General features: G+C 47.7%; 1 protein-coding gene across 1 annotated transcript; it reads right to left on the bottom strand.

Annotated features, from left to right (window-relative positions):
- Nucleotides 1-5: 5 nt before the first annotated feature.
- On the bottom strand, nucleotides 6-26,871 carry LOC116983947. Its single transcript, XM_033037896.1, has 16 exons — nucleotides 26,783-26,871; nucleotides 25,950-26,016; nucleotides 24,423-24,559; nucleotides 23,774-23,911; nucleotides 18,101-18,219; nucleotides 16,277-16,380; nucleotides 13,909-13,974; nucleotides 13,418-13,500; nucleotides 11,284-11,397; nucleotides 10,536-10,646; nucleotides 8,287-8,463; nucleotides 7,343-7,496; nucleotides 5,648-5,772; nucleotides 4,169-4,302; nucleotides 2,724-2,993; nucleotides 6-1,799 (listed from the first exon to the last, which is right to left on the bottom strand). Exons 3-16 carry the CDS (start codon nucleotides 24,539-24,541, stop codon nucleotides 1,789-1,791), a joined length of 1,725 nt encoding a protein of 574 aa, XP_032893787.1. The 5' UTR covers nucleotides 24,542-24,559; nucleotides 25,950-26,016; nucleotides 26,783-26,871; the 3' UTR covers nucleotides 6-1,788.
- Nucleotides 26,872-27,995: the final 1,124 nt, after the last annotated feature.

Genomic DNA, 27,995 nt, shown 5'->3' with positions numbered 1-27,995 from the left:
AAATATCTGGAAAGGCAGTCAAGACTTTATTCAGGAGCGCCAAATACAGAGATCACTGGGGGTAATCAAGGAGATTGCTCAACAAACAAAGCGGGTAAGCATTTCATTGTTTCTTTGCTCGTACGAATGACAATTAAACACTCTTCAAGGATAACAGTGAATCTGAAGGGTTTCAACCCAAAAGGGTCTGAAGAAGGCTTGACCCAAAATAATACCCATTCCTTCTCTCCAGAGATGCTGCTTGTCCCGCTGAGTTACTCCAGCTTTTTGTGTCTGTCTACAGTAAATTAGATGCTATTTTTGTCAGTCCTTCTTGGGAATGTGTCCGACTCACAGACAACACAGCAATGATAGAGTATTGATTTGTGATTGTTTAATAGTCAGTCACCAAATCACTTACATTCTAGATTAGCAATACATGAAGGCCATGTGTTCCATTGTGACAATGCTAGCCCTTCAGTTTGAGCTCTATTCTAGTCCTCTTAGCACCCACAGTCACCCAAAATGAATGAAAGTCTTCTTGTTCAAATATTGAACCAATTCTCTCTTGATGTATGAATCTTGATTCTCTTGATGTATTCAAGAGAGAGTTAGATATAGCTCTTAGGTCTAACGGAATCAAGGGATAAGGGGAGAAAGCAGGAATGGGGTACTGATTTTGGATGATCAGCCATGATCATATTCAAAGGTGGTGCTGAAACGAAAGGACGAATGGCTTACCCTTACACCTATTTTTCTATGTTTCTAATTCCTTTTTTTAAATGAGGCTGTTGTATCTCTAAGTTGTTTCCCATGCCACACACACAGACACACTGTCAATTGAGGCATCTTGATGTGATTGAGCCATTGATCATCCCACAGTGTTGGGGTCAACGTTAGTCCTGGTTACTGGGTGGGACATGGCCTCATACACAGCCTTGGGCAACCAGATGAAAGTGGCACTGAGATGAACCCTGAACCACATCCCCCTCCCCCACCCCACAACACAAAGCATTTGGGGATAAAAGGAAAATGGGGGATGGGATGGAAGTTTAGCGTATGGAGGTGCAGTAGGAGCGGGGTGGTTGTGGGGGTGGGAGATGGGTGAAATATGTGCACATCAGGGTAGATAGAGGGCGGACCTAGGAGGGGGCAAAGGAAAGAGGGAAAATAGGGTGCACTTCAAATTGGAGTATTCAGCATTTATACCGTTAGATTTTAAATACCCAAACGGAATAAGAGAAGTTGAACTTATAGTTTCCAGAGGACAATGCCTGGACTTTGGAAGCGGGCAGGGAGAGTGGAAGATGGGACAGAGAGGAAGGCAGGGAGGCTTGAGAGGGAAATGAGGGGGGGGGGGGGTGGGTAGAAAGGGTGCAGGTGGAGAAGGGTAAAGCAGAGGGTGAGGGAAGGAGTGAGAGGTCTGATTGGGGAGAGAGGAGAAGAGGGAGGGGGGGGGGGTGGAGGGAGGGGCAGGAGGGGGAAGGAGTGAGAGTTCTGGATGGAGAGAGAAGGAGAGGGGGAGGGAAGGATAGAGAGGTCTGGATTGGGAGAGGAGGAAAAGGTAAGAGTGGGGAAGTTGACCAGTTTACAATCTACAGTGTGGACATCCACTTTACTATGAAAATCGACTATGAAAACCACCAGCTGACAACATTGGTTGGGTAAGAGTAGCCAGGCATGAACTCCCTGCCCGGTTCCAGGTATGTCTCCGGCATGGTACACGTTGACCAGGCTCGCTGAGAAAGGCCAGATCTGAACCTTGCTTCAATGTCGTCAGACACCATTCCAGAATTGGCTCCTTCATCGCTACACGGTCCCTGGGAGAAAATATCATGCATTAACATTAAAGATATTGTGAGCGGGTTGGGCGTTTGAATGTTGCCGTTGTGCTTTAGCCTCTTGCTTCCAGCACGAAGATGGAAGGTCCACAGCCCGAGTGCAGGGTGGGGTCCGTGATACCCCTCACACCTTTATGCAGCGCAGAGGGATGGAGTAAGGTGGAGTGTGGTAAATCTTTCCTATCCGTGTACCTGGGTTGGAGGATGTTACAATGTGAGGGAGGATGGGTGCTGGGATAGTGGGAGAAGGTTGCAGAAAGAGGGAGGGCTGTAAGGAAGATTGATTGATTGAATTAATTGACAGATGCAGCAGGGACACAGACCCTTCGGCCCATCAGGTCCAGGCCAACCATCGACCACCCATTCACATTTGTTCTATGTTATCCCACTTTCGCATCCACTCCCTACACACTAGGGGCAATTTACAGAGACCAATTAACCGACAAACCCGCACGTCTTCGGTTATGGGAGGAAACCGGAGCATGTGGAGGAAGCCCACGGGGTCACAGGGAGAACGTGCAAACTCCACACAGGCAGCACCCAAGGTTAGGATTGCACCTGCGTCTCCGGCGCTAAAAGGCAGCAGGACTACCAGCCGCTCTACCTGCTGCTCCATGGAGTTGCCACAGCTGGAAGGGTGGATTGGAGTGAGAAAGAGGGAGAGAATATGAGGATAGACACAAAAAGCTGGAGAAACTCAGTGGGTCAGGCAGCATATCTGGAGAACAGGAATAGATGACGTTTCGGGTCGAGACCATTCTTCAGACTGACCCAGCTTTTTGTGTGTATCTACGGTTTAAACCAACATCTGCAGATCCTCCCTACACACAAGTGGACATGAAGGATTTGTAAAGCAGGAGGGAGGGAGGTGGAAGTGAGCAGATGGTGATTGAAGCTTCTTACCTTTTTGCTTCTTTGTGTAGGATTTCAGGAAGGGGATGTAGTGAAACTCTGCACTCTGGCCCAGGTCGAAGGCTGCACACAGCTTATCCATCTCGGTGGGCAGGAGGTTCCACCTCAGGCTCATGCAGATGGCCTGGATGTCCCTGAAGGGGACCAGTCCAGTGCCGTGCGGGTCTCGCTCCTTCAGGATGGACTTCAGCTCGGCCCAGTGCTTGACAACGTCACGCCGCACCTTGCTGAGGATCGGGGCCACAGGGCTCAGCGGAAGTCCTTCACCAACAAACAACAGTCTTTCAGTGTCACTTGGTACCGGCAACAGGACGATGACATTCTTACAAAGACAGGCACAAAGTGCCGGAGTAACTCAGTGAGTCGAGCAGCATCTCTGGAGAAAAGGAATTGGTGACGTTTGGGGTCAAATTGAGAGGGGTCTCCACCCGAAACGTCACCTATTCCCTTTCTCCAGAGATGCTGTCTGACCCACTGAGTTACTCCAGCATTTTGTGCCTTTCTTCAGTGTAAACCAGCATCTGCAGTTCCTTCCCGCACAATAAAGTTCTTACTTTATTTTACTTTAGATTTTAGGCATACAGCATGGAAACAGATCCTTCGGCTCACTGAATCCGTGCCGACCAGCGATCACCCCGGTACAATAGCCCTATCCTACATCCTAGGGACATTTTACATTTTTCTTTTACCAAAGCTAATCCTGTATATTTTTGGAGTGTTGGAGCAAGCAGGAGCACCAATGGGAGAAGTCATGTGGTTACAGGGAGAACGTACAAACTCCATACAGACAGCACCTGAGGTCAGCATCTAACCCGGGTCCCTGGCGCTGTAAGACAGCAACTCTCTTGCTGCACCACTGTGCCGCCACAATCCACTTGCTGCAGATTAACAGGCCCATTAACCCAATAACACAGACGAATATTTAATAATCAATAATATCATAAATTAATAAGTAATACTTGGTAACCTTAATAGTACAAAACTGAAGTCCCTAGTGCAACCAAAGATGCAGTCCACAGAATATCATAGTTGCTGAGGTTAGTGTGTGCAGTGTTCAAGAGCCTTCTGGTTGACAAAGCTGTTTGTGAACCTGGGGGCCATGGTTTTCAGGCTCCTGTACCTTCTTCCCAATGGTAGTAGTGAGATGAGAGTGTGGTCAGGGTGGTATGAGTCATAAAACATGGAAATAGGCCCTTTGGCCCAACTTGTCCATGCTGTCCAAGATGCCCCTTCTACACCAGTCCCACCTGCCCCCATGTCCCTCTCAACCTTCCATTGATGATATTGGTGACTCACAATGAGGTTGGTTGGGAGATGGGGACTGCACCCGAGCTGGAACAATGAAATTCTTACAGGATGAGCCTGAAGATGCATGACATTGCCTTGCTCCAATTCCTCCCTGCTTCACCCAAATCACCAGCAGATTCTTCACCTACCCGAGTCCTTCATCTTCTTCAATCTGCTGAAATGCCGAAGGAACTTCCTGAGTGAGATGGCTTCCACGGGGTAGGAGATGGGCAGACTATACCACAGCTTCTCCAGCTCCATCGGGAGGAGGATGACGTGCATCCTGCAAAGAAAGCTCTACTCAACGGTAGCAACAGAATAACTTGTACAGGCTGCAACCCAAGGCGATATAATAAATTAATCAAGGACCACTCTCACCCCGGTCACTCCCTCTTCTCCGCTCTTCCATCAGGCAAGAGGTACAGAAATGTGAAATCGCACATTTCCAGATTCAGGGATAGTTTCTTCCCAGCTGTTATCAGGCAACGGAACCATCCCATCAACAACCAGAGAGCGGTCCTGACCTACCATCTATCTCACTGGAGACCCTCAGTCTATCTTTAATCGGACTTTAACTTGCACTAAACGTTATTCCCTTTATCCTGTATCTCTATATTGGGGACAGTTTGATTGTAATCGTGCAGTCTATTCACTGTCTGGATAGCACGATACTAAAAGCTTTTCATATATTATTGTCACGTGCACTTACCTCAGTCCACGTGATAATAATAGTAATCTAAACTAGTCATAGAGTCACACAGTGTGGAAACCGGCCCATCAGCCCAACTTCTCCACACACCGACCAACATGCCCATACGCTAGTCCCAGCTGCCTGCCTTTGGCCCACATCCCTCTAAACCTGTCCTATCCATAATGTTTCTTAAACATTGTAATAGTACCTGCCTCAACTACCTCCTTTGACAGCTCGTTCCATATACCCACCACCGGGCCGGTAAAAAACTTTACCCCTCAAGTTCCTATTAAATCATTCCCCCCTCCCCTTAAACATATGTCCTATGGCTCTCAATTCCCCTACTCTGAGCAAAAGACTGCATGTTTATCCGATCTATTCCCCTCATGATTTTGTACGCCTCTATAAGATGACTCCTCATCCTCCTTTATTCCAATGAATGAAGTCCTAGCCTGCTCAAACTCTCCCTATAGCTCAGAAAGTAAACTAAATTGAGGTAATGTAGAGATAGGGAACTCCTGTCAGGATCCTCCACCAGAGGTCTCTACCTCTGGAGGTTCACACCCAATGGGAGACCCAGGGCACATCTGGCGAGGGCAGCAGTTTCTAGCTGCCCACTGCCCCTTCCCTGACTCAATGAGAACTTGACCCATTAACCCTGTTAACTGTCTGCGGAAGCTATAGAAGCATGCACAATTACTACTTTTAAAAGTCATCTGGACAGATGTATGGATAGGAAGGGTTTAGAGGGATATGGACTGAATTCAGGCAAATGGGACTAATTCAGTGCATCGTCTTGGTCATCTTGGACAAGGTGGGCTGAAGAGCCTGTTTCCATGCTGTACAGCTCTATTAATCTATGATGGTGGTGGTGGTCTTAGTAAGGATCTAAACATGAGGGTTGTTGACCTCTGGATTTAAGTTAACGAGGCGTTACCTCAACAACACGCTATCCATTTTCTCCTTATCAGCCGTGCAGTCATCGTTAATACAGACGCTCACATACACCTTGCAGAAGGACCGGAATCTTTTCTGCAGGAGGTTCCAGACTATGGATCGCACCTGCAAAGGACAGGAGAGGGGAGAGAGCGTCAGTGGTGGGGAGGGATATTGTGTCTGACCACAGTGATCCAGTGCATCAAGAACAGCATGGGGAAAATCCCACCAAACTTCTGGAGGAGCTCAGCAGGTCAGGCAGCATGTGTGGAGGAAAAGGGACGGTTGATGTTTTGGGTTGAGATTTATCAGGACATCCTATGCAGCGTCCCAACTCAAAACATACTGTACACGACACCTTTCCCTCCAGCTGATGCTGTCTGATCCTCCAACACTGAGTTTTGCTTCTTATTCCAGGATCTGGTGTTTCTTTTGTCTCCAGGAAGAATGTGTTTATTCTGAGACTTCATTTTACACAACATACATGGAGCAGCGGTAGAGTTGTTGCCTTACAACGCCTGAGATCTGGGTTCAACCCTGACTATGAATGCTGTCTGTATGGAGTTTGTACGTTGTCCCTTGTGACCTTGTGAGTTTTCTCCGGTGCTCTGGTTTCCTCCCATGTAGGTTTGTAGGTTAATTGGTTTTGGTAAAGATGGTAAATTGTCCCTAGTGTGTAGAACACTGCAAGTGTATGGTGTGATCGCTGGTCGACGTTGACTCGGTTGGCGAATGCCTGTTTCCGTGTTGTATCCCTAAACTGAACTAAGTGAGTGGAACAAAATGGCCCAGAGTATCACACGGGAACATTGTCAAGAAATATTTGATCAGAACAAACTATTAAAGTTGGTGAGCATAGGAGGATTTTTTTAAGACGGGTCTTAAGACAGAAAGGGAGGCAGGGGTTAGGAATGGAATTCCTGGGCTTGTTGTCCAGGCAGCTGAAGGCATGACCATCGATGGAGTAGGAATGGGATGAATTGGATGAATGAAGCCCCAGCCTATCTAACCTCTCCCTTTAACTCAAGCCCGCAAGCCCAGGTAACATCCTGGTGAATCTCTTCTGCACCCTTTGCAGCATAATAATATCCTGTGTAGCTGGGCAACCGGAACTACACCAGACTCAGGAAATGCATCTTCATGTCTGTAATCAGGCTACTGAACAGTCCTTCCATAAGCTAGGGTAAGGTCCGATTCACCTCTACCCCATTGTGGACATTGGACTTTGCCTCTGGAACTGGTGCGCTACAATGCTGAGAACTATATTTTGCTGTCTGTATCTTCCCCGTTGGTCTACCTATTGCACTTTATCTTGGTTGCATTTATGTATAGTATTATATGATCTGATTGATAAGTGTGCAAAACAAAACTTTTCACTGTATATGAGAATAATAAACCGAAACCTAAACTTGAAACTAACGTCCTTCCTGTAGCCGGGCGACCAGAACTGCCCACAGTAGACCAAATGTGGTCTCAACTTGTAGAGCTGTATCATGATGTCCCAACGTTTGTCCTCAATACCCTTCCCAATGAAGGCTTCACTACCTGTCCACCTGACCCACCACCTTTATGGAACCATGCACCTGTAGTCCCAGATGTCTACAACACTCTACAACACTCTCCATTTACCGTGTAGTTCCTGATTTGATATACCAAAGTGCAATGCCTCTCCCTTGTCGGTGTGGTGAATGTTTACCTCTTGCAGTGGTCGGGGTTTGTGGGCGAGGCTGTATCTGGCCCAGTCACTGCTGAACCGCTCTCGGTAGCGTATTCTGTCTATGCGGAAGTTCTGATTCTTCATGAGGTTAGAACATTGGCTGACCTCGTCCTTCAGCTCGCTTGTGCTGGGTCTAGGAGAGGGAACACAGCCCATTACTGGGTTAACTCTGGCTTCTTAGAGCAAGGGCATATAAACCAAACAAACACAGTATAAACGGGAACAGCTTCTTCCCCACTGCCACCAGACTACTGAACGGTCCTCCCGCAACTAGGTTTAGCTTAGTTTAGAAACACAGCGTAGAAGCAGACCCCTCGGGCCACCGAGTCCATGCCGACCAGCAATCATCCCGTACACTAGTTCTATCCTACACACTAGGGACAATTTACAGAAGCCAATGACCCTACATATCAGAACATCTTTGGGTTGTGGAAGGAAACCGGTGCATCCGGAAAAAACCCACCCGCTCACAGGGAAAACATACAAACTGGTCTCTGGTGCTGTAAGACAGCATTTCTACCGATGCACCACTATGTAACCCTGTCCCTAGGGTTTAATCCCAATCTTCCAACCTACCTCATTGGTGACTTGCACTTTTTCTCTGTAACTGTAAAACTATAATACTGTAACACTATATTCTGCAACTATAATACTGTAACTCTATATTTTTCTCTTCGCATTACCTGTTGCACTTGTGTATGGCTTGATTGTACTCATGCACAATATGATTTGACTGGATAGCACCCAAACAAAGTGTCTCACTGTATCTCAGTACACGTGACAGTAACAAACCAATGCCAAAAGAGCTAGTATCGATTCAGTGGCCCAAATGGCCTCCTTCCATGCTCTAACTTCTCTTCTCTGATTGTGGTTAGCAGTGCATGTCACCCAGAGTCTATTCCCGTCTGAGATAGGTTACTCACCGGTCTTGGAAAAGGCTCAGAAACTTTGAGTAGGAAACCAGGCCGGTTTGTGGGTCTCCAACTTTGGTCAAGATGCTGTGGAGCTGATTGTCTGAGAGATCGATCTGGAAGTATTTTTCAAGGATCTCCTTGAATGCTTGTGAGGCAATGACTTCCTCTCCTGAAACCTCAGCTTTCCTACAAGGATAGGAATGAGACCATAAGACCTTCAGAAAAAGGAGTAGTACTAGGACATTCGGTCCATCAAGTCTACTCTGCCATTCAATCACGGGTAATCTATCTTTCCCTCTCCACCCCATTCACCTCACTTCTCCCCATAACATTTGACACCCTTACTAATCAATAGTCAATCACTCTCCTATCAATTGAGAGGCTATTGATTACTAAGGGTGTCAAAGAGTTTCAAAGTACCCAATGACCTGACCTCCAAAGCTGTCTTCCACAGATTCACCATCGTCTGGCTAAATAAATTCCTCCTCATCTCCATTCCAAAGCTGCATCTTTTTATTCTGAGGCTGAGCAGTCTGGTCCTAGACTCTCCCACCACTTTCCCAAAGTAATATCTGTGGCGTATGTTAGGAACAGTAAAGCATGCAATTCCAATCCAACATCTGATCTCTGCCTCAGCTCCATTCACCCGCCTTGGTTCTATCAACATCAATAGTCCTGACCAACAAATATCTACTGCTCTCAGTTTCAAATATATTTTCAAATTGCACTGTTGTGGAGGTGGACTGGTGGAGATACTCAGCTGGTCAGGCAGCATCTGTGGAGAGAGAAACAGAGTTAATACTTCAGAGTTAATACCCAGGACACTTCAGAACTGGGAAAAGTTAGAGAAAAACAACCACGTTTTAAGATGGAAGAGGAAGTGGGGAAGGGAAGGAGGAAGTGAGGAAGCGGAAGGGAAATCAATAGGCGGGCAAAGGCAGAAAGAGAAAGAATTGTGTTTTAGGTTGAAGGCGTCTTGTTGGAAATGATTGGAAAAGTATGAAAACTAGTTGGTTTAGGTTTGTGGAGAAAGTGAGGAGGAGAGTACGTACAGTGCACATACACCAATGATAAATGCAGCAATAAACCACAACAGCAAGTGTAAAACAACACAACGGTGCAAGATTGTGCTGCAATATCAGACTAGTAGAAAACAATAACAGCATTAGTACAATAACAGAGTTAACAATTAGTACAACAATTAGTACTAATGATTAGTACCAACAATTAATACTAACAATTAATAATAACAATTAGTACTAACCATTAATACCAACAATTAATACTAACAAATAATTAACAGACAATAATAAAGAAAGAATTAATTAATAATTAATACTTGTTAATTAATACTAACAATTAGTTTTAACAATTAGTACTAACAATTATTACTAATTAGTACTAACAATTAGTACCATCATGGAATTATTAATAACAATGGATTAAGGCGGAGATTGACAGATTCTTGATTAGTACAGGTGTCAGGGGTTAGAGGGAGAAGGCAGGAGAATGCGATTGAGAGGGAAAGATAGATCCGCCATGATTGAATGGTGGAGTAGACTCGATGGGCCGAATGGCCTTATTCTGCTCCTAGAACTTGTGAATTATGGAATAAGTACAACAGTACAAGATTGCAGTACAAAGTCCAGCCAGTACAAAAGAATATTAAAGTACCGTAACGAGATAACTGAAAGAGATAGAGTTCAGAGTAAGGTTACATGGGAGCACCTCCAGGACGGGGTTGTGAAAGGTGATTGGTTCAGGAGGGAAGAAGTTGTTCTTTGATCTGGACGTCGGGGCTTTCCAGCTCCCGTATCTTCGCCCAGAGGTAGAGGCGAGAGAGGGGAATGACGAGGATGGCATTATCCTTGATGAAACCTCCAGCCTTCCTGATGCAACTGCTCCCAGCCTGGTGCCATCTTTCTTATAACAGGCTCACCAAAACTGAACACACCACTGGCAGCCTCGCCAACGTCTTACACAACAGTAACATAACGTCCCAACTTCCGTACTCAATTCCCTGACAGATGACGGCCAAGATACCAAGACCCTTCTTCACCACCCTGCCTACCTATGACAACACTACACTCTTGCACTCCAAGATCCACTGCTCTACAAAATCCCCAGGGCACTGCGCTATTGTTCAATTATCCCACACTATATAATTCTCCCTGACATCTTCTACACGGTCATAGAGGGAGACTTATTATGGTTGACTGCATGTCAATTTAACTCTACAAAGCGAAACATGTAGGTACCTGAAAGCGGTCAACAGCTGTAGGTAGAGTCGATGACACTGGTTTAGCAGGTTGACCGTGGCCTCCGAGGATGTCAGGTTGCACTTCACGCCTCTCAATCCTCCTCCCTCACTGCCGGGCAAGGAAAAGAGGGAGAGAGAGAAATTGGTAGATGTTGTTGATGCTGATCTTTTATGAGGAGTTATGCCCCTGTCCCACTTAGGAAACCTGAACGGAAACCTCTGGAGACTTTGCACCCCACCCAAGGTTTCCGTGCGGTTCCCGGAGGTTGCAGGTGGTTGCCGGAGGTTGCAGGTAATGGAAGCAGGTAGGGAGACTGACAAAAACCTCCGGGAATCTTGGGTGGGGCGCAAAGTCTCCAGAGGTTTCCGTTCAGGTTTCCTAAGTGGGACAGGGGCATTAGCAAACCAGGAGGAAAATAATTAAACAGATGAATGGATACCCTCTGCAACACTAGCACAAGGTGATTATGAACCAAAGACTCACTGACTAGCCATTTAACACAACAGCCACAGGTCGGAGATTGGTGGTTGACTCGTATGGGTCAAACCCAGGGACTTTCCACCACCTACTAGATGGGATCAATCCTGACCGTTCAGAGTTTGCTAGACTCGACCTCGCCTGTAAACCTCTCCTCATGAAGCGATCTGGGGCATCAGTGGAGTAGGCGGGTGGCCCAGTACATAGAGAGGGCAGGGAGCAGAGTACAGCAGCCACCCCTCCACCCCGCTGGACACAGAGAGGTTACCTGGCATTTAACTGTGGCAGCAGCTTGTGGAACAGGCTCAGATTCGATCGGCTTTGCAGCTTTTTCACGAACGTCACGTAGTCCACCAGCCCGTCCTTTCGTCTCAGGTTGAATCTAACCGTTAGGGAACAGTCACAGTCAACATTCGAGGGTAGCCCAAGGCATGACTCCACCAACGAGACAGAGATCCAGTGTGGCTGTCGCTCTGATACGTACAGAGGTACAGGGAGAGGGATGGGGTTACAGAGGCAGGGAAGGGTGTATGGTCCACAGGGGGTTTCAGAGACAGGGAGGGGTTAGGGGCTGGGGGGACGGGGGAGGGGGGGGGGGGGACACAGAGACAGGGAGGATGGGGAGGGGGCCAGAGGGGGGTTACAGAGGTGGGTAGGGACCTGAGGGGGTTACAGGGATAAGGAGGGGTGTAGGGGCCAGTCAGGGTCACAGAGACAGGGAGGGGTGTAGGTACCGGAGGGGGTTACAGAGACTGGGAGGAATGAGGGGTATGACTCCATGATTCTATAGATGTTTGAACCCATAGCATTGTGCAAGCGGTTACTGTCTGAAACACTGGGCAGCCGTGATCTCTTGGGAAACACGGCACAATATACAGATTTCCAAGAAAAACAATGGAGGTGAAAGAGTTAAACCATGGCCTCTAAAGAGCACAGAAATAGGCCCTTCGGCCAAACAAGTCCATGAAAACCAAGATGCCCCACCGACGCTAGTTCCACCTGCCCATGTTTAGGCCCATATCCCTCTAAAACAATCCTATCCACTGAATGCTGGAGTAAATCAGCAGGACAGGCAGCATCTCTGGAGAGAAGGAATGGGGGACGTTTCGGGTCGTGACCCTTCTTCAGACATGTCCAAATCTCTTTTCATTGTTATTGTACCCACCTCAACTACCTCCTCCGACAGCTCGTTCCATGTAGGGGGAAAAAGCCAAATGAGGCACAAAAAGGCAATCAACGCTGTCCTGACCTCCCATCTACCTCTTTGGAGACCTTCTATTTACTTAGACTTCACTGGACTTTACCTTGCACTTATTCCCTTAATCCTGTAACTGTACACTGTGGACGGCTTGAATGTAGTTACGTATGGTCTTTTCACTGACTAGATAGCACGCAACAACAAAAGCCTTTCATCGAACCTCAGTAAATGTGACAATAAACTAAACTAAACTTAACTTCTGATTGTAGGCATTGGGTAATGCTATCGAGTCACAGAGCTGTACAGCACAAACACAGGCCCTTCGGACTACCTTGTCCATGCCAACCAAGTTGGCATATTGGGGTAGTTCCATTTGCCTGCATTTGGCTGGCCTAAACCATAAATCTATTCCCTCTAGTTTTAGACTCCCTTACCTTACCCATATATCTGTCCAAATGCCTCAAAGGAGAGCGAGTGAGGGGAAGTGGGTGTTCGGGATTCACGATTCGTGGAGGCAGGGGTTCAGGCAGAAGTGAAATTGAACATAGATGGAACATACTGTGGAACAGTACAGCACGGAGATGTTTCTGTCAAACATGATGCCAAGTTAAATATCCCTCTATTTTCTGCACTTCCATGTTCTTAAGTTCATAGGTACACAAAAATGCTGGAGAAACTCAGCGGGTGCAGCAGCATCTATGGAGTTTCTCCAGCATTTTTGTGTGCCTTCGATTTTCCAGCATCTGCAGTTCCTTCTAAAAAACTTCTTAAGTTCATAGCAGAATTGGGCCATTCGGCCCATCGAGATTACTCTGACATTAAATCGCCGCTTATCTATCTTTCCCTTTCAACCCCATTCTCCTGCCTTCTCTCCCCTATCTAACTGTTTCAATCTAAAAGCCTCTTAAATGCCACCATTGTATCTGCCTCCAACACCATTCCTGGCAGCACGTTGCAGGCCCCCACCACTCTCTGTGTAAAAAAACTTGCCCTGCACATCTCCAGTCAACTTTTCTCCCTCTCACCTTAAAGCTATGCCCACTAGTGTAGGACATTTCCACCCTGGGGAAAAGGTTCTGACTGTCTGCCCGATCTATACCTCTCATAATTATATGACAAAGTGGTTCTCCACAGAGGAGGGGTAGTGTCGACTCTGCTGGCAGAGGGAGGTGGTGCAGAGAGGAGGCAGCCGAGCGCTGTGTACCTTGATAACATGTGCTCCAAATCCATGACAAACATGCCAATCTTTAAATCGACCAGCGCGTGTCGGAATCCGCTCTTGCTGATCTGCAACACAGCAAGAAGTTAGCTGCTTGTTTTCAATTACACTGCAGCAGAAGGTGAGGTGCATACGTTGTAATATCATCGGGATATTTATACCGAGCTCTGGGGAGAGGGAGAGTGAGATTCGTTTGGGTGTAAAACAAGAAACTGCAGATGCTGCTTTACTAAGCAAAGACACAAAGTGCTGGAGTAACTCAACGGGTCAGACAGCATCATTGGAGAACATGTAGACTGTGGGGGGAGAGCGTGGCAGTGGGATTAGTGTGGGGTTGATGGCTGTGAGGAGAGAGGAGGGGCAGTGGGATTAGTGTGATGACTGATACAGGGCTGTGGGGAGGGAGCAGGGCAGTGGGGTTAGTGTGTGGATGCATACAGGGCCGTGGGGAGAGAGTGGGGCGGTGGGAGACTTACCAAACCATTGGCCTCTTTGTCGTACTTGGCAAACTCATGGAGGACAGATACGCCGGCTTCGTCAAGCTGGAATACATGGGAAAGACCTTGGGTGAATAGATTGCTCTCTCCCAGCCCAACATTCTACTGTGTAACATCTAGCAAATTGTGAATTAAAAGTCTGCCCGGGTTATACACAGGAGTAATGTCCGAGCGTGCGGAACTTTCATCCCTCTGACACCGCGGGAGGGCTGCTGGGGCCGGAGTTTTGCCACGTCCCGTCCTCTCGGTCTGGGCTGGTGAAATGTGTGTTGGTTAATCCATCTATCTTGAAACCAATGGTGTACAAGATCACGAGGGGCATGGATAGAGTGAACACTCACTGTCTTTCCCCCCCACGGTAGAGCATTCTAAAACTAGAGGGCACAGGCTTAAGGTGAGAAGGGAGAAAGTTAAGAGGTGATCTCAGGGGCAACCTTTTCACTCAGACGGTAGTCCGTATGTGGAATAGCTGCCAGAGGAAGCTATAGAAAGAATTCCAGCCTTTACAGAAATATGAGCCAAATGCAGACTAGCCCAGTATGCCAACTTGCTCAGCATGGACAAGGTGGGCTGAAGGGCCCATTTCCGTGCTGTACAGCTCCATGACTCCACGGCACTGACTGTAATGAAGCTGTGAGCAGTAGAGTCATAGAATCATACAACACAGAGAGAGGCCCTTCGGCCCATCTCATCCATTCCAACCAAGATGCCCCATCTACATGAGTCCCACCTGCCCGCATTTGGCACATATCCCCCTAAACCTTTCCTATCCAATTACCTGCCCATATGTCCTTTAAATCTTGTTATAATACTTGCCTCAACTACCTCCTCTGGCAACTCATCCCATATACCCACCACCTTTATTTTAGTTTGCTTTTACTATAGAGATACAGCGTGGAAACAGGCCCTTTGGCCAACCGAGTTTATGGTGACCAGCGACCACCCCATACACTGGCACTATCCTACACACTAGGAACAATTTGCAATTTTCACCAAAGTCAATTAACCTACAAACCTGCATGACTTTAGAGTGTGGGAGGAAACCAGAGCATCCAGAGAAAACCCACGTGGACACGGGGAACGTACAAACTCTGTACAGTCACTGTGCCGCCTCTGTGTGAAAAAGCTGTCCCTCAGGTTCCTATGAAATCTTGTCCCTCTCACTGTGTGTTGGGGATTTTGGGAGCCATGGGTGAGAAGGGTGGCGTGAGACTCCCCCACTAGACCAGTTTCTCACGCCACCCCCCCCCCCTCCACACTCGCCTCCCACCCCTGTCTCTCCGCCAATCCCAGCGTAAAATTCCTGCAGCCAACTCTCCCGGAACGAGGCGACCTTGAACCGTAACACAAACAGCTGCTAAATGTAAAATATTTTTAAACAAGGGTCTCGTGTTCTGTATGCAGCTGATAATCTGACAGCCCTACAGCTGGAAATAATTGCGTTCCAGGTTAGAAATGCTGAGCTTTTAAGCCAACGACACAGGTGCAATCCATCTCCTCCTTGACATCTGGTAACCCTACTACTGCCTGCCGCACCGAGGCACAGGTAATTGACAGAAAGCGAACCCAGATATAGAAAAGTGCCACACTGGTAGAATAAATAGATTGAGACAGATGGAGGTAAAGATTGGCAGTGATTCACTTCACCTGAAGAGTTTTCAAACCGCTGACAAGCGAGTCAGATCAGAACAAAGGGATGAGCTTGTCATTTTTCCAACGATCCAGCCTCTCAAATGCGCTCCTGGGATCTGAGTGCCACTGCTAAAGCCAAGATTTATTGTCCATCCGAGAGTCAAGTCAAGAGAGTCAACTTAAGTCACAGTCAATAGTGGCAAGAGTCAAGTGTCGTATGTACTGGCAATGGTATCATGAAATTCTTACTTGCTGCAGCAGAACAGGCATGTTAATTCAATAAGATACAGATTCATATCTAATCATCAATAGTGCAATATGTTAGTTTAGTTTAGAGATAGAGGGTGGAAACAGACCCTTCGGCTCACCAGCGATCACCTGGTACACGAGCATTATTCTACACACTTGGGAGAATTTATAGAAGCCAACTAACCTACAAACCTGTATGTCTTTCAAATGTCTTTCTAGAGAAAACCCACGCAGTCACAAGGAGAACGTGCAAACTCCGTAGACAGCACCCATAGTCAGGATCGAACCTGGGTCTCCGGTGCTGTAAGGCAGCAACTCTACCGCTGCGCCACTGTGCCGCCCTCAAATGAATAGCAGTAATACTAGGTAACTGTAATCCGAGTGTGAGTTTACCAGGAGTGGGGAATCTGGGTGAGGGAGAGACCGGGTGCCACTGGCTTTGACTTCTCTGTCCTACATCACCCACCTTGTCTCTGAATACCCTGACCATGTCATCACTGGCATCGGCAGCACCGTGTGCTGGGACGTGTTTAGCTTTGGCCGTTGGTGTTGCCGGCTGGTCATTTAAATCTGGAAGAGATGAAGAACCTTGTTGTTTAAGAAGGACCTGCAGATGTTGGAAAATCGAAGGTAGACAAAAGTGCTGGAGAAACTCAGCGGGTGCAGCAGCATCTATGGAGCGAAGGAAATAGGCAACGTTTCGTGCCGAAACCTTTCTTCAGACTGACAGCAGTATGTTCATTGATTTTTCTAATTTCCAGTAACCCCTGCATCCCCTCTCTCTCCATCCCACCCACACCATAGTCATCGTACTAGTTTCACTGTCTTCCTGCTGAGTTTCATTTTTTCCACCACACGTTATCCCCTTTCCCAAAGCTAACCATGGACCATCCACCTTTTCTTGATCATCGTTACTGGCTTTGATTTGTCCTTTTGCACACCTTTCATTCCTTTATTCTATGTACCTTTTCACATTTAGAAGGATGAGGGGGATCTTATAGAAACATATAGAATTATAAAAGGACTGGTCAAGCTGGATGCAGGAAAAATGTTCCCAATGTTGGGCGAGTCCAGAACCAGGGGGCCACAGTCTTAGAATGAAGTGTAGGTCATTTAAGACTGAGGTGAGAAAAAACGTTTTCACCCAAAGAGTTGTGAATTTGTGGAATTCCATGCTACAGAGGGCAATGGAGGCCAAATCACTGGATGGATTTAAGAGAGAGTTAGATAGAGCTCTAGGGGCTAGTGGAATCAAGGGATATGGGGAGAAAGCAGGCATGGGTTAATGATTTGGGACGATCAGCCATGATTGCAATGAATGGCGGTGCTGGCTCGAAGGGCCGAATGGCCTCCTCCTGCAGCTATTTTCTATGTTTCTATGTTTCTATATCTCTCGTTTCTCTCTCTCTCCCTGACTCTCAGTCTGAAGAAAGGTCTCGACCCGAAACGTCACCTATTCGTTTTCTCCAGAGATGCTGCCTGACCCGCTGAGTTACTCCAGCATTTTGTGTCTATCTTGGGTGTAAAGCAGCACCTGCAGTTCCTTTCTACACAACCTTGTTGATGTTGGTCGTGTTGGTGAGACCTGGGACTGGGAATGGCAAAACAAGTTCACAAATCCAATTGAGAGGGCAAGATAGATCAGCAATGGCGGACTAGACTTGATGGGCTGAATGGCCTCATTCTGCTCCTTGAACTGGATGATAAATCAAACATTGGTCTTAACATGGGCAAATGTTAGTTGGGCATCTTGGTGTCAGCTTGGGCAAACTGGGCCAAGGCCTGTTTCTGTGCTGTGTGACTATGATCATGAGTACAAGTTCATGAGAGTCCAAGGTAAAAAAGGCAGAAGGTATGTGGCAAAACGATTGAGGAGTTCTGAATTGTCAAGCTAGATAAAGGCATGTAGGTGGAAGGGGTGGGGGAGGGGAGAAATAGTTTGCGAGTTCAGGGGGGCACAGGGGAAGGAGGGGGGCGGAAAGAAGAAGGAGTGTGGGAAGAAAGGGGAGGGGTAGAGTTTACAATGACCTAAAATTGGAGAATTCAATGTTCATACCGTTGTGTTGTAAGCTGCCCGAGCAGAATATGAGGTGCTGTTCGTCCAGTTTGCGTGTGGCCTCACTGTGGCAATGGAGGAGGCCCAGGACAGAAAGGTCAGCGTGGGAATGGGAAGGGGAGTTCAAATGGTCAGCAACCGGGAGATCCAGCAGGCCTTGGTCGCTGAGTCTACCCTTGGTCTCGCCGACGTACAGGAGGCCTCATCTGGAACACGGGATGCAGGATGAATTACCTGTTCTGCACGCTGGTGTCAGGTCCATTGCTCCACACGAACCGGTTTGTTGACCACTAATTCCAAGTTCATTTAGAAGCTGGACGGTGGGCATTTCCAATTTCCTTTCCTTATTTACCCTGCCAATAGAATGCAGCGTTGTTACAAGAAATAGTGATGACGCTACTTTATTATCACATGTACTTGGTACCGTGAAATTATTTGCGTTGCATACAAAGCACAAGCTTGCAAAGAGTCGCCGCGTGTAGGGGCCGACAAAGTTGCAACGTATTCAGTACTGCCCCTCCCACAGTGAGGTGCTCCCTCGCTGCCCCCACAGTGCGGCGCTCCCTCAGTACTGCCCCTCCCACAGTGAGGCGCTCCCTCAGTACTGCCCCTCCCACAGTGAGGCGCTCCCTCAGTACTGCCCCTCCCACAGTGAGGCGCTCCCTCGCTGCCCCCACAGTGAGGCGCTTCCTCGGTACTGCCCCTCCCACAGTGAGGCGCTCCCTCAGTACTGCCGCTCCCACAGTGAGGCGCTCCCTCAGTACTGCCCCTCCCACAGTGAGGTGCTCCCTCGCTGCCCCCACAGAGAGGCGCTCCCTCAGTACTGACCCTCCCACAGTGAGGCGCTCCCTCAGTACTGCCCCTCCCACAGTGAGGTGCTCCCTCGCTGCCCCCACAGTGCGGCGCTCCCTCAGTACTGCCCCTCCCACAGTGAGGCGCTCCCTCAGTACTGCCCCTCCCACAGTGAGGCGCTCCCTCAGTACTGCCCCTCCCACAGTGAGGCGCTCCCTCAGTACTGCTCCTTCCACAGTGAGATGCTCCCTCAGTAATGACACTACTGGAAGAATACTGACAAGGTGAGATTAGGAGACAACATTTATCTGCACTTTCCGCCCGTTGTTTCACTGGCTGCCAATAACTAATCAGCCAGCATTATCTGAGGTGAATTATAAATGTTTTTTAATCGAACCTTTGCTGACTGTGCAAGGTTAGATCATTACTGCACAAGGCTGTCTCTTGTGTGCAGTGTGTGAGACAGAGAGGCAGCCAAAGCATCGCACTGACAACATCGACTTACTCCGTGCTCACAAGGATGATTCCTGACTTCCTTTCATCTGTGATAAAAGTGTTTATTTCAGCAACCAGTGAACGTTTCTGTCTAATTCAGCAACATTGATAACATTGCGGTAACATGGATAGCAGATGTGATTATCAAGTGGGCCGAGGAATGGCAAATGGTGTTTAGTTTAGAGAAGTCCCTGTTTCCATGTTCTATGCTCTATGGCTCAAATAACACACGACAAATAATGTCCAAAGAACTCAGCACCATGTCTCAGTCACCATGGAGTCCGGTTCTCTGGATGCTTTCAAGAGAGAGCTAGATATGGCTCTTAAAAATAGCGGAGTCGGGGGGATATGGGGAGAAGGCAGGAACGTGGTACTGATTGGGGATGATCAACCATGATCACATTGAATGGCGGTGCTGGCTCGAAGGGCCAAATGGCCTACTCCTGAACCTATTGTCTATTTCCACCTACATTCATTCCTCTGGCTTCACAACTCATAACTCTTTTATCCTTGTCTCACTATTGTCTGTACATCTCTGACCTTTGTCCAGCATTCTGCCCATCAACTCCCGCCTCGCCTGTATCCACCTATCATTCGTCGGGCTTTCCACCTCTCTTCCAGCTTTCTTCCCCCACAATTAGTCTGAAGAAAGATCCCGACCCAAAACACCACCTATCCATGCTCTCCAGAGATGCCACCTGACCCACTGAGTTACTCCAGTACTTTGTGTCCTTTTTTAAATGTGTATTGATTAAGTGTATGGACTTGCAAATAGCGCACTCTCTCTTTGACTATATTTATGAAAACAGTCAATGCTGGCAGCAATACTGCGCAGTGGTAGAGTTGCTGCCTCGCAGCGCCAGAGACCCGGGTTCGATCCTGACTACAAATGCTGTCTGTCCGGAATTTGTGCGTTCTCCCTGTGACCGCGCGGGGTTTTTTTTTCTGGGTGCTCCGGTTTCTTCTCACACTCCAAAGACGTGCCGGTTTGTTGGTTAATTGACCTGTAAATTGTCCCTAGTGTGTAGGATAGAACTAGTGTATGGGGTGATCATTGGTCGGCGCCGACTTGATGGACCAAAGGGCCTGTTTCCACGCTGTATCTCGAAAATTAAAACTAATAGATCCTCTCCCGGAACAGCACGCAGCGAGTTCCGGCAGCATCTTGCAACTTTCAAGTCTGATCTAGCACTAAGGAGAGATGCAATTTTTTATTTTCTCACTTTAAGATAAAGTAGGGGAGTTGAACTTGCTTAGATCTAAGAACTTGCTTAGATCATTTTGTGTCTTTCTTCTTGTCCTGACATTGATATGGGGTCAATCTCGGACACGGATTCTGCCCATATCTAATGGATGTTGTCCGAGGCAATCTGCCCAGTGGTGTGCAAAATGGGACTGAAAGATCAGATGCGTTAATGCCTTCAGATGCCACGGTCAGCCAGCCTACCTAAACGATCGCTATTTTATGGTGAAACAGGATTCCATCACATCAGTCATCAGTAGTCCGATCGGAACAAGATTCAGCTCCGTGTACTCTTTGCTAATGGAACGGCTATCAAATATACATGGAGGTCTCTGGGACATGAATCAATAATATACTTTAGTAAAACAGAGAGGCTTCGCAGTATGTTGCATAGTTGCTTATGACATAGAACGAGGCCAAGCGTCTCACAGAGTCATCCCACTCAGTCATCTATTCTCCCCGCATTCCCATCAACTCCCCCACCGCATTCTACCCTCACCCACGCCCGATTGCAAAGGTGCAGAATAGTTTCATCAGGATGTTACCTGTGTTGGCGGGCTTGAGTTATAGGGACACGTTGTATAGGCTGGGACTTTATTCATTGGAGTGTCAGTGGCTGAGGGGTGACCTTATTGAGGTGTAAAGGGTCTTGAGAGGCATGGATATAGTGAAGAACGCTCATAGTCTTTCCCCCCAGGGTAGAGGATTCTAAAACAAGAGGCCACAGGCTTAAGGTGAGAGGGGAGAGATTTAAAAGTGACCTCAGGGGCAACCTTTTCACTCAGAGGGTAGTCCATATTGGAAAGAGCTGCCAGAGGAAGCTATAGAAGCAGATACAATTATTAAACTATTAAAAAGCATTTGGACAGATATATGGATAGGAAGGATTTAGAGGGATATGGGTGAAAAACTAGCCCAATATGTCAACGTGGTTGACAGGATGCCTGCTATGGCAAGTCGGGCCTAAGGGCCTGTTTCCATTCTGTACAGATCTATGACTGCAACTGCGACTCTGTGTCTCTGTCTCAGTGTCACTGTGTCTCTACAACTCTGTCTCAGTGTCTGTGTCTGCAACACTGTGTCTCTGTGACTCTGTGTCTCTGTGTCTCTACGACTGTGTCTCGTTGTCTCTGTGTCTGTGTTTCTGCAACTCTGTGTCTCAGTATCTCTGTGTCTCCGTGTATCTGTGTCTCTGTGACTCTGTGTCTCCGTGTATCTGTGTCTCTGTGTCTCAGTATCTACGTGTCTCTATGCCTATGTGTCTCTATATCTCAGTGTCTCCTTCTCTGTGTCTCTGTGTCCCTGTGTCTCCGTGTCTCTGTATCTCTGTATCTCAGTGTCTCCTTCTCTGTGTCCCTGTGTCTCTGCCACCCTGTGTCTCTGTGTCTCTAGCTGCCCTGTGTGACAGGATTTGGAGCTCAGCTCACAGAAGTGGAACGGCCCCAGCATAGTCTGTATCTGAGTCTGTGGTCTCCGAACATTTTGTGAACATTCTGTGAAAGGACAAAGCTGCTAACTATTCATCGTTTGAACCCAGAGACCCTCAGTACAAACATAATATACAAGTCAGCACGGTGTCAGTCTGTAGAACCCGACCTCCACCCCACAGATGACGGGTCGTTGGAGAGCAGAGAGAGTTCAATAGATGCTCTCGCTCAGAAACAATTTAGATTTGAACAAAGCACAAAAAGGAAAAAAATCAATAAGATGACCCATTTTTATGCTCATTAAATACAGAAAATGACCAGCCAGTGGTTTTGATATCCGTTCCATGGATGGAAATCAATAAGTGCAGAAGCACTTTCAGCTGCAGAGCACAGCTCTGTGTGCCGATGCTAACGGCAGTGGAAGAGAAACAGGTAAATCAAGTGGGGTAATAGTAACCAAGCATTGCCTCCGATATCTACACATCGCCATCTCCTTCTCATAGAGTCGTAGACATAAAGTGACACAGCACGGAAACTGACCCTTCAGCCCAACTTGTCCATGGTGACAACATGCCCCATCTACACTAGTCCCACCTGCCTGCGTTTGGCCCATATCCTTCTAATCCTTTCTTATCCATGTACCTGTCCAAATGTCTTTTTTTTAAAAATGTTTTTATAGTACCTCAACTACCTCCCGTTGCAGCTCGTTCCATACACCCACCACCCTGTGTTAAAAAGTTGTCCCTCAGATCCTATGAAAACTTTCCCCTCTCACCTTAAACCTATGTCCTCTGGTGTTGATTCACCTACTCTGGGTAAAAGTCAAAATCAACAACAGAATTTATAAGGTCGTTACCGGATCTGGAGGGCTTTGAGTTAAGGAGATGCTGCATAGGGTGGGACCTTATTCCTTGGAGCGTCGGAGGATGAGGAGTGATCTTATAGATGTGTATAAAATCACGTGGGTGAATGCACAAAGTCTTTTTTCCCAGGGATGAGAAATCAAGAGCTAGAGGGCATAGGTTGAAGACGAGAGGGAAAATAATTAAAAGAGACCTGAGGGGCAACCTTTTCACACAGTGCCCAATGGGTATATGATATCTACTTTACGTTTTGCCCCTCTCACCTTAAAGCTAAGCCCCTGAAGTGTTTGATTTTTCCATCCTGGGGAAAAAAGGTTCTGACTGTCTACCCTATCTATGCCTCTCATAACTTCTTATAATTTTTTATACTTGTATCAGACACGGCAGTGGAGTTGCTGCCTAACAACACCAGAGACCCGGATTCAATCCTAACCACGGGTTGCTGTCCGGACGGAGTTTGTGCATTCTCCCTGTGACCACGTGGGTTTTCTCCGGGTGCCCTGGTTTCCTTCCACATCCCAAAGATGTGCACGTTTGTAGGTTAATTGGTTTCGGTAAAAATTGTAAATTGTTGCCAGTGATTGGGATAGTGTGTGAAGTAGGGTCCCAGTCCTGAAACGTCGCCCATCCTGGAGATATAGGTATAGGTGACGTTTCAGGTCAAGACTCGATCCGAAACGTCGTATTTTCTTTCTGCAGGTGGGTGACATTTCGGGTTGGGACCCTTTTTCAGATTGGAATGATATTACTGGGTAGCACACAAACAAGATATAGTTTTTTACTGTATCTCAGTACATGAGACAATACCAGACCAACAGCAATATGAGCAAAGGTACACAAAAAAATGCTGGAGAAACTCAGCGGGTGCAGCAGCATCTATGGAGCGAAGGAGATAAGCAACGTTTCGGGCCGAAACGTTGCTTATCTCCTTCGCTCCATAGATGCTGCTGCACCTGCTGAGTTTCTCCAGCATTTTTGTGTACCTTCAATTTTCCAGCATCTGCAGTTCTTTCTTAAACACCAATATGAGCATCTCTCTGGGTCAGTCATGGTCTGCTTGGACAGTCGGCACCTCTCGACAGCTTACCTCACCCACAGGTTGTCCACCTCCTCGCTGGTTATCGCCAGGCCCATGCTGTTCACAGCTTGCTTCAGCTGCTCCACCGTGACGACACCTCCTGGTTCCAGGCACGATGGCTGGAAGTGGGAATTCAAGGAAAACCCTCTGGAAAATAATCGTGGAAGGATAATCGGAGAGGATTGGTGAGAATAGGCCAAATTGCGAAAGCATTTAACAGAGGCACAAGAGACTGCAAATGGTGGAGTCTGGACCAAAACACAAAGTACTGGAGGAACTCAGTGGCCCAGGCAGCATCTGCGGAGGGACTGGAGTGACAAGTATCGGGCTGGGACCTTCTGGGTCAGGGTGCAGGGTCTTGACCTCATAGATTAGCCACAGATATTTCCTAACACCTCCCCTCCCTCCCCCCCCCCCCCCCCCCCCCCACCCCCAGTTCCTCCAGCGTGTTGTTTTTCACCCCAGGAACGTTGTATTGCCATTTGCAGCCTCAGAACATCCTAGTGAAGACTGAAGAAGGATCCCAACACAACACGTCAACTGTCCATGATCTGTAACAGCGACATTTCACCGCCGCAAGATGCATGGGATGCGCTGTCTAATCATCAACAAATCATCTGCATTAACATGTTCCGTAGAGTCCTGCGGACGTACCCACCTCTCCCGCACTTTCTGCTTCAGCAGGTTAAGACCGTTGTCGGCGTTCTCCGCAGCTTTGCCCGGCTTCTGCAACTTGCTCCCCGTCTCCTGCAACTGCTTCGGCTGAACATTCTTCATCCACGCGGTCTTCCCAACCTGCAGGACAGCACTGTGAGAGTTTGTCCAACAGGTAACCGCGGGGATTGCTGAGAGCAGGGTGGTTGACATGGTCTACCTGAACTCCAACAAGGTTTTGATAACTCCTGCATGGTAGACGACTCTGGGGAGTTAGACCGTTTGGGATCCAGGGAGGGACATCATTAGATACATAATTGGCTTGATGGTATAGTCGTAGAATAATATAGCGTGGAAACAGGCCCTTCGGCACAACTTGCCCACACCGGCCAACATGCCACCTGCATTAGTCCCACTTGACTGTGTTTGGCCCAAATCCCTCTATACCTGTCCCATCCATGTACCTACCCAAATGTTTCTTAAACTTTGTGATAGTACCTATCTCAACTACCTCCTCGGCAGAGTGTTCCATATACCCACCAACCTTTGTATAAAAAAGTTACCCCTCAGGTTCCCATTAAATCTCCCCCATCCCCTCCCTCACGTTAAACCTATGTCCACTAGTTCTCGATTCCCCTACTCTGGGCAAGAGACTCTGTGCGTTTGCCCGATTAATTTCTCTCACGATATTGTACATCTCTACAAAGATCACCCTTCAGCCTCCTGCATTCCAAGGAATAAAGCCCAACCTCTCCCTGTAGCTCAGGCCCTTGAGTCCTGGCAACATCCTCGCAAATCTTCTCTGCAGAAGAAAGCAGAATGTTGGTGGAAGGTTGTTTTTTGGCCTGGAGGCCTGTGACAAGTAGTGTGCCTCGGGGATCGGTGCTGGACCCAGTGTCGTTCGTCATTTAAAGGAATCATTCTCATAAATCTTTCCTGAATTTTCCTTAATATCTTCACATCCTGGAGTGTGTTCCAAACATGACTAGACATGTTCTTACCTTCCTGCACATGATCCATAGCCCTTCTCCCCCCCCCCCCCCCCACCGCCCCCATTCCCTGCATTTCAATGTGCATATCCAAAGTCTCTTAAATGCTGCTATCCTATCTGCCTCCAGCATCACCCCTAGCAACACGTTCCAGGCACTCACCACCCTCTGTGTAGAAACACTTGCCCTGTACCTCTCCTACAAAATTTACCACTCTCACCTAAAACTAGGCCCACCAGTCTTTGACATTTCCATCCTGGAAATACCCTATCAATGCACGTTGGAGACCCTTGGACTATCTTTAATCGGATTTTACTGGACATTATCTTGCATGAAACATTATTCAGAAGAAAGGTCTCGACCCGAAACGTCACCCATTCCTTCTCTCCAGAGATGCTGCCTGTCCCGCTGAGTTACTCCAGCATTTTGTGTCTACCTTCAACATAAATTTTTGCTCCGCTAAAATGGTATTTTGTTGGCTGTCAATTACTTTGCGGTGAGCTTGAGTCCTTTCTTTCAGGAGCGTTCTGTGACATCCTTACCTCAGGATCGTGGAAGCAGCCCACAAAATCATCAAAGGAAATCCGGGATACTCCAGCAATCCCTAAACTACAATGAAAGAGATGTCACAGACACAGTTCAATGGCTAAACACCCACACAACAGAGAACATGGAACAGCACAGCACAGGAACAGGCCCTTCAGCCCACAATTTCGACACTATGCCAAGTTAAACTAATCTCCCCTGCCTCCATCTGATCCATATCCCACCATTTCCTTCATATCCATGCTCCTATCTAAAAGCCCCATAAACATCACTATTGTGTCTGCCTCAGCCACCACCCATGGTAGCACGTCCCAGGCCCCCACCACCCTTTGTAAAAAAAGAAAACTTGCCCTGCACATCTCCTTTAAACTTTGCCCATCTCACCTCAAAGCTATGTCTTCTAATCTTTCAATTCAATATCTGATCTTCATCCTAAACCCTCCCTGTTTTCCTCATCAACCCAAGCAGCCAGTGCAATACTCTAGATTCATGCCTGACACAACTCCATTTTGAAGGCCCAACTTTACCCTCAGCTAGTCCAGCCATATGCCAATCACCCCCCCCCCCCTCACCTGTATCCACCTATCACTTGCCAGGCTTTGCCCCGCCTCCACTTCTCTTCTCCAGCCTCCCCACCCCCCTCCCCACTCCATCAGTATGAAGTAGGATCCCGAGCCGAAACCTCGTCGGTCCATTCCTTCCACAGATGCTGCCCGACCTGCTGTTCTTCCAGCACTTTGTGCTTTACTCAAGGTTCCAGCATCTGCAGTTCCTTGTGTCTCCATTAACAAAAGACCTGTTCAGAGCTGCAGTTATTGAGGATAATTACCTGACGAGGAGATCGTTGACTTGCTGAGTATTTAAATATCCACACAGATTCCACAGAATCCTTGTCAAAGCTTCCCTGCGGGAGTAGAAATGGTTATCAATTATTAACTCGCTGGTTGATGTGTAACCGGCAGCAGTAGTTGTGGAGTTTCTGAATGTAACAGGACATTCACAAGAGAGTTCTCAAGTGATCTTTGCACCGACCCACACGCTGGTCAGGGAGGAAGCTGTGAAGAAACGTTAGAGGAGGAGAGAGGATCTTGTTTGGTTTAGTTTAATTTAAAGATAGAGCACGGAAACAGCCCTACGGCCGTGCCGACCAGCAATAACACTATCCTACACACTAGGGACAATTTACAGAAGACAATTAGCCGGAGCACCCGGTGAAAACCCACGCGGGAGAGCGTACACACAGTGTAGACAGCACCCGTAATCAGGATCGAACCCGGGTCTCTGGCGCTGTACGGCAGTAACTCTACCGCTGCGCCACCGTGCCGGATTCCAGATCTTCGGGTCCAGCAGCTGAAGGCAACGACCGTCAGTGTTGGTGGGATGAGGATCGGGCATGTCCATGAGGTGGGCAGGGTCTGGTGTGGGGAGGTGCCAGACACAGCAAGCGGCAAGGTGGTGGGAGGATGAGGATGGAGGTGTTGAAACCAACCACCAGGCCTAGGCCTGGAGTCAACGTTAACCTTGTTCAGGAAGTAATGGGGGAGACCTCATTGAAACCTACTGAACAGTGAAAGGCCTGGATAGAGTGGATGTGGAGAGGATGTTTCCACTGGTGGGATCCACAATTGTCTATTGTCTATTGTCTATTGGTGGGAGAGTCTAGGGCCAGAGGGCCTCAAAATAAAACAACGTACCGTTAGAACGGAGAAGAGGGGGAATTTCTTTAGTCAGAGGATGGTGAATCTGTGGATTCATTGCCACAGACAGCTGTGGAACCAATCAACATATATATTGAAGGCAGAGAATGACAGATTCTTGATTTGTACGGGTGTCAAATGATATGGGGAGAAGGCAGGATAATGGGGGTGAGAGGGAAAGATAGATCAGCCATGATCAAATGGCGGAGTAGACTCGATGGGCCAAACGGCCTAATTCTGCTCCCATGACTGCATGGATGAACTACAAAAATTGTTCATCCCAGTTTGGCAAAAGAATAAATCAGGGAAGGTAGTGCATCCGTGGATAACAAGGGAAATCAGGGA

The sequence above is a fragment of the Amblyraja radiata genome, chromosome 19 (genome assembly GCF_010909765.2).
Source record: "Amblyraja radiata isolate CabotCenter1 chromosome 19, sAmbRad1.1.pri, whole genome shotgun sequence".
Taxonomy (NCBI): Eukaryota; Metazoa; Chordata; class Chondrichthyes; order Rajiformes; family Rajidae; genus Amblyraja; species Amblyraja radiata.
The sequence above is the reverse complement of the archived record's forward strand: the minus strand, read 5'-3'. Positions and strand labels throughout refer to the sequence as shown.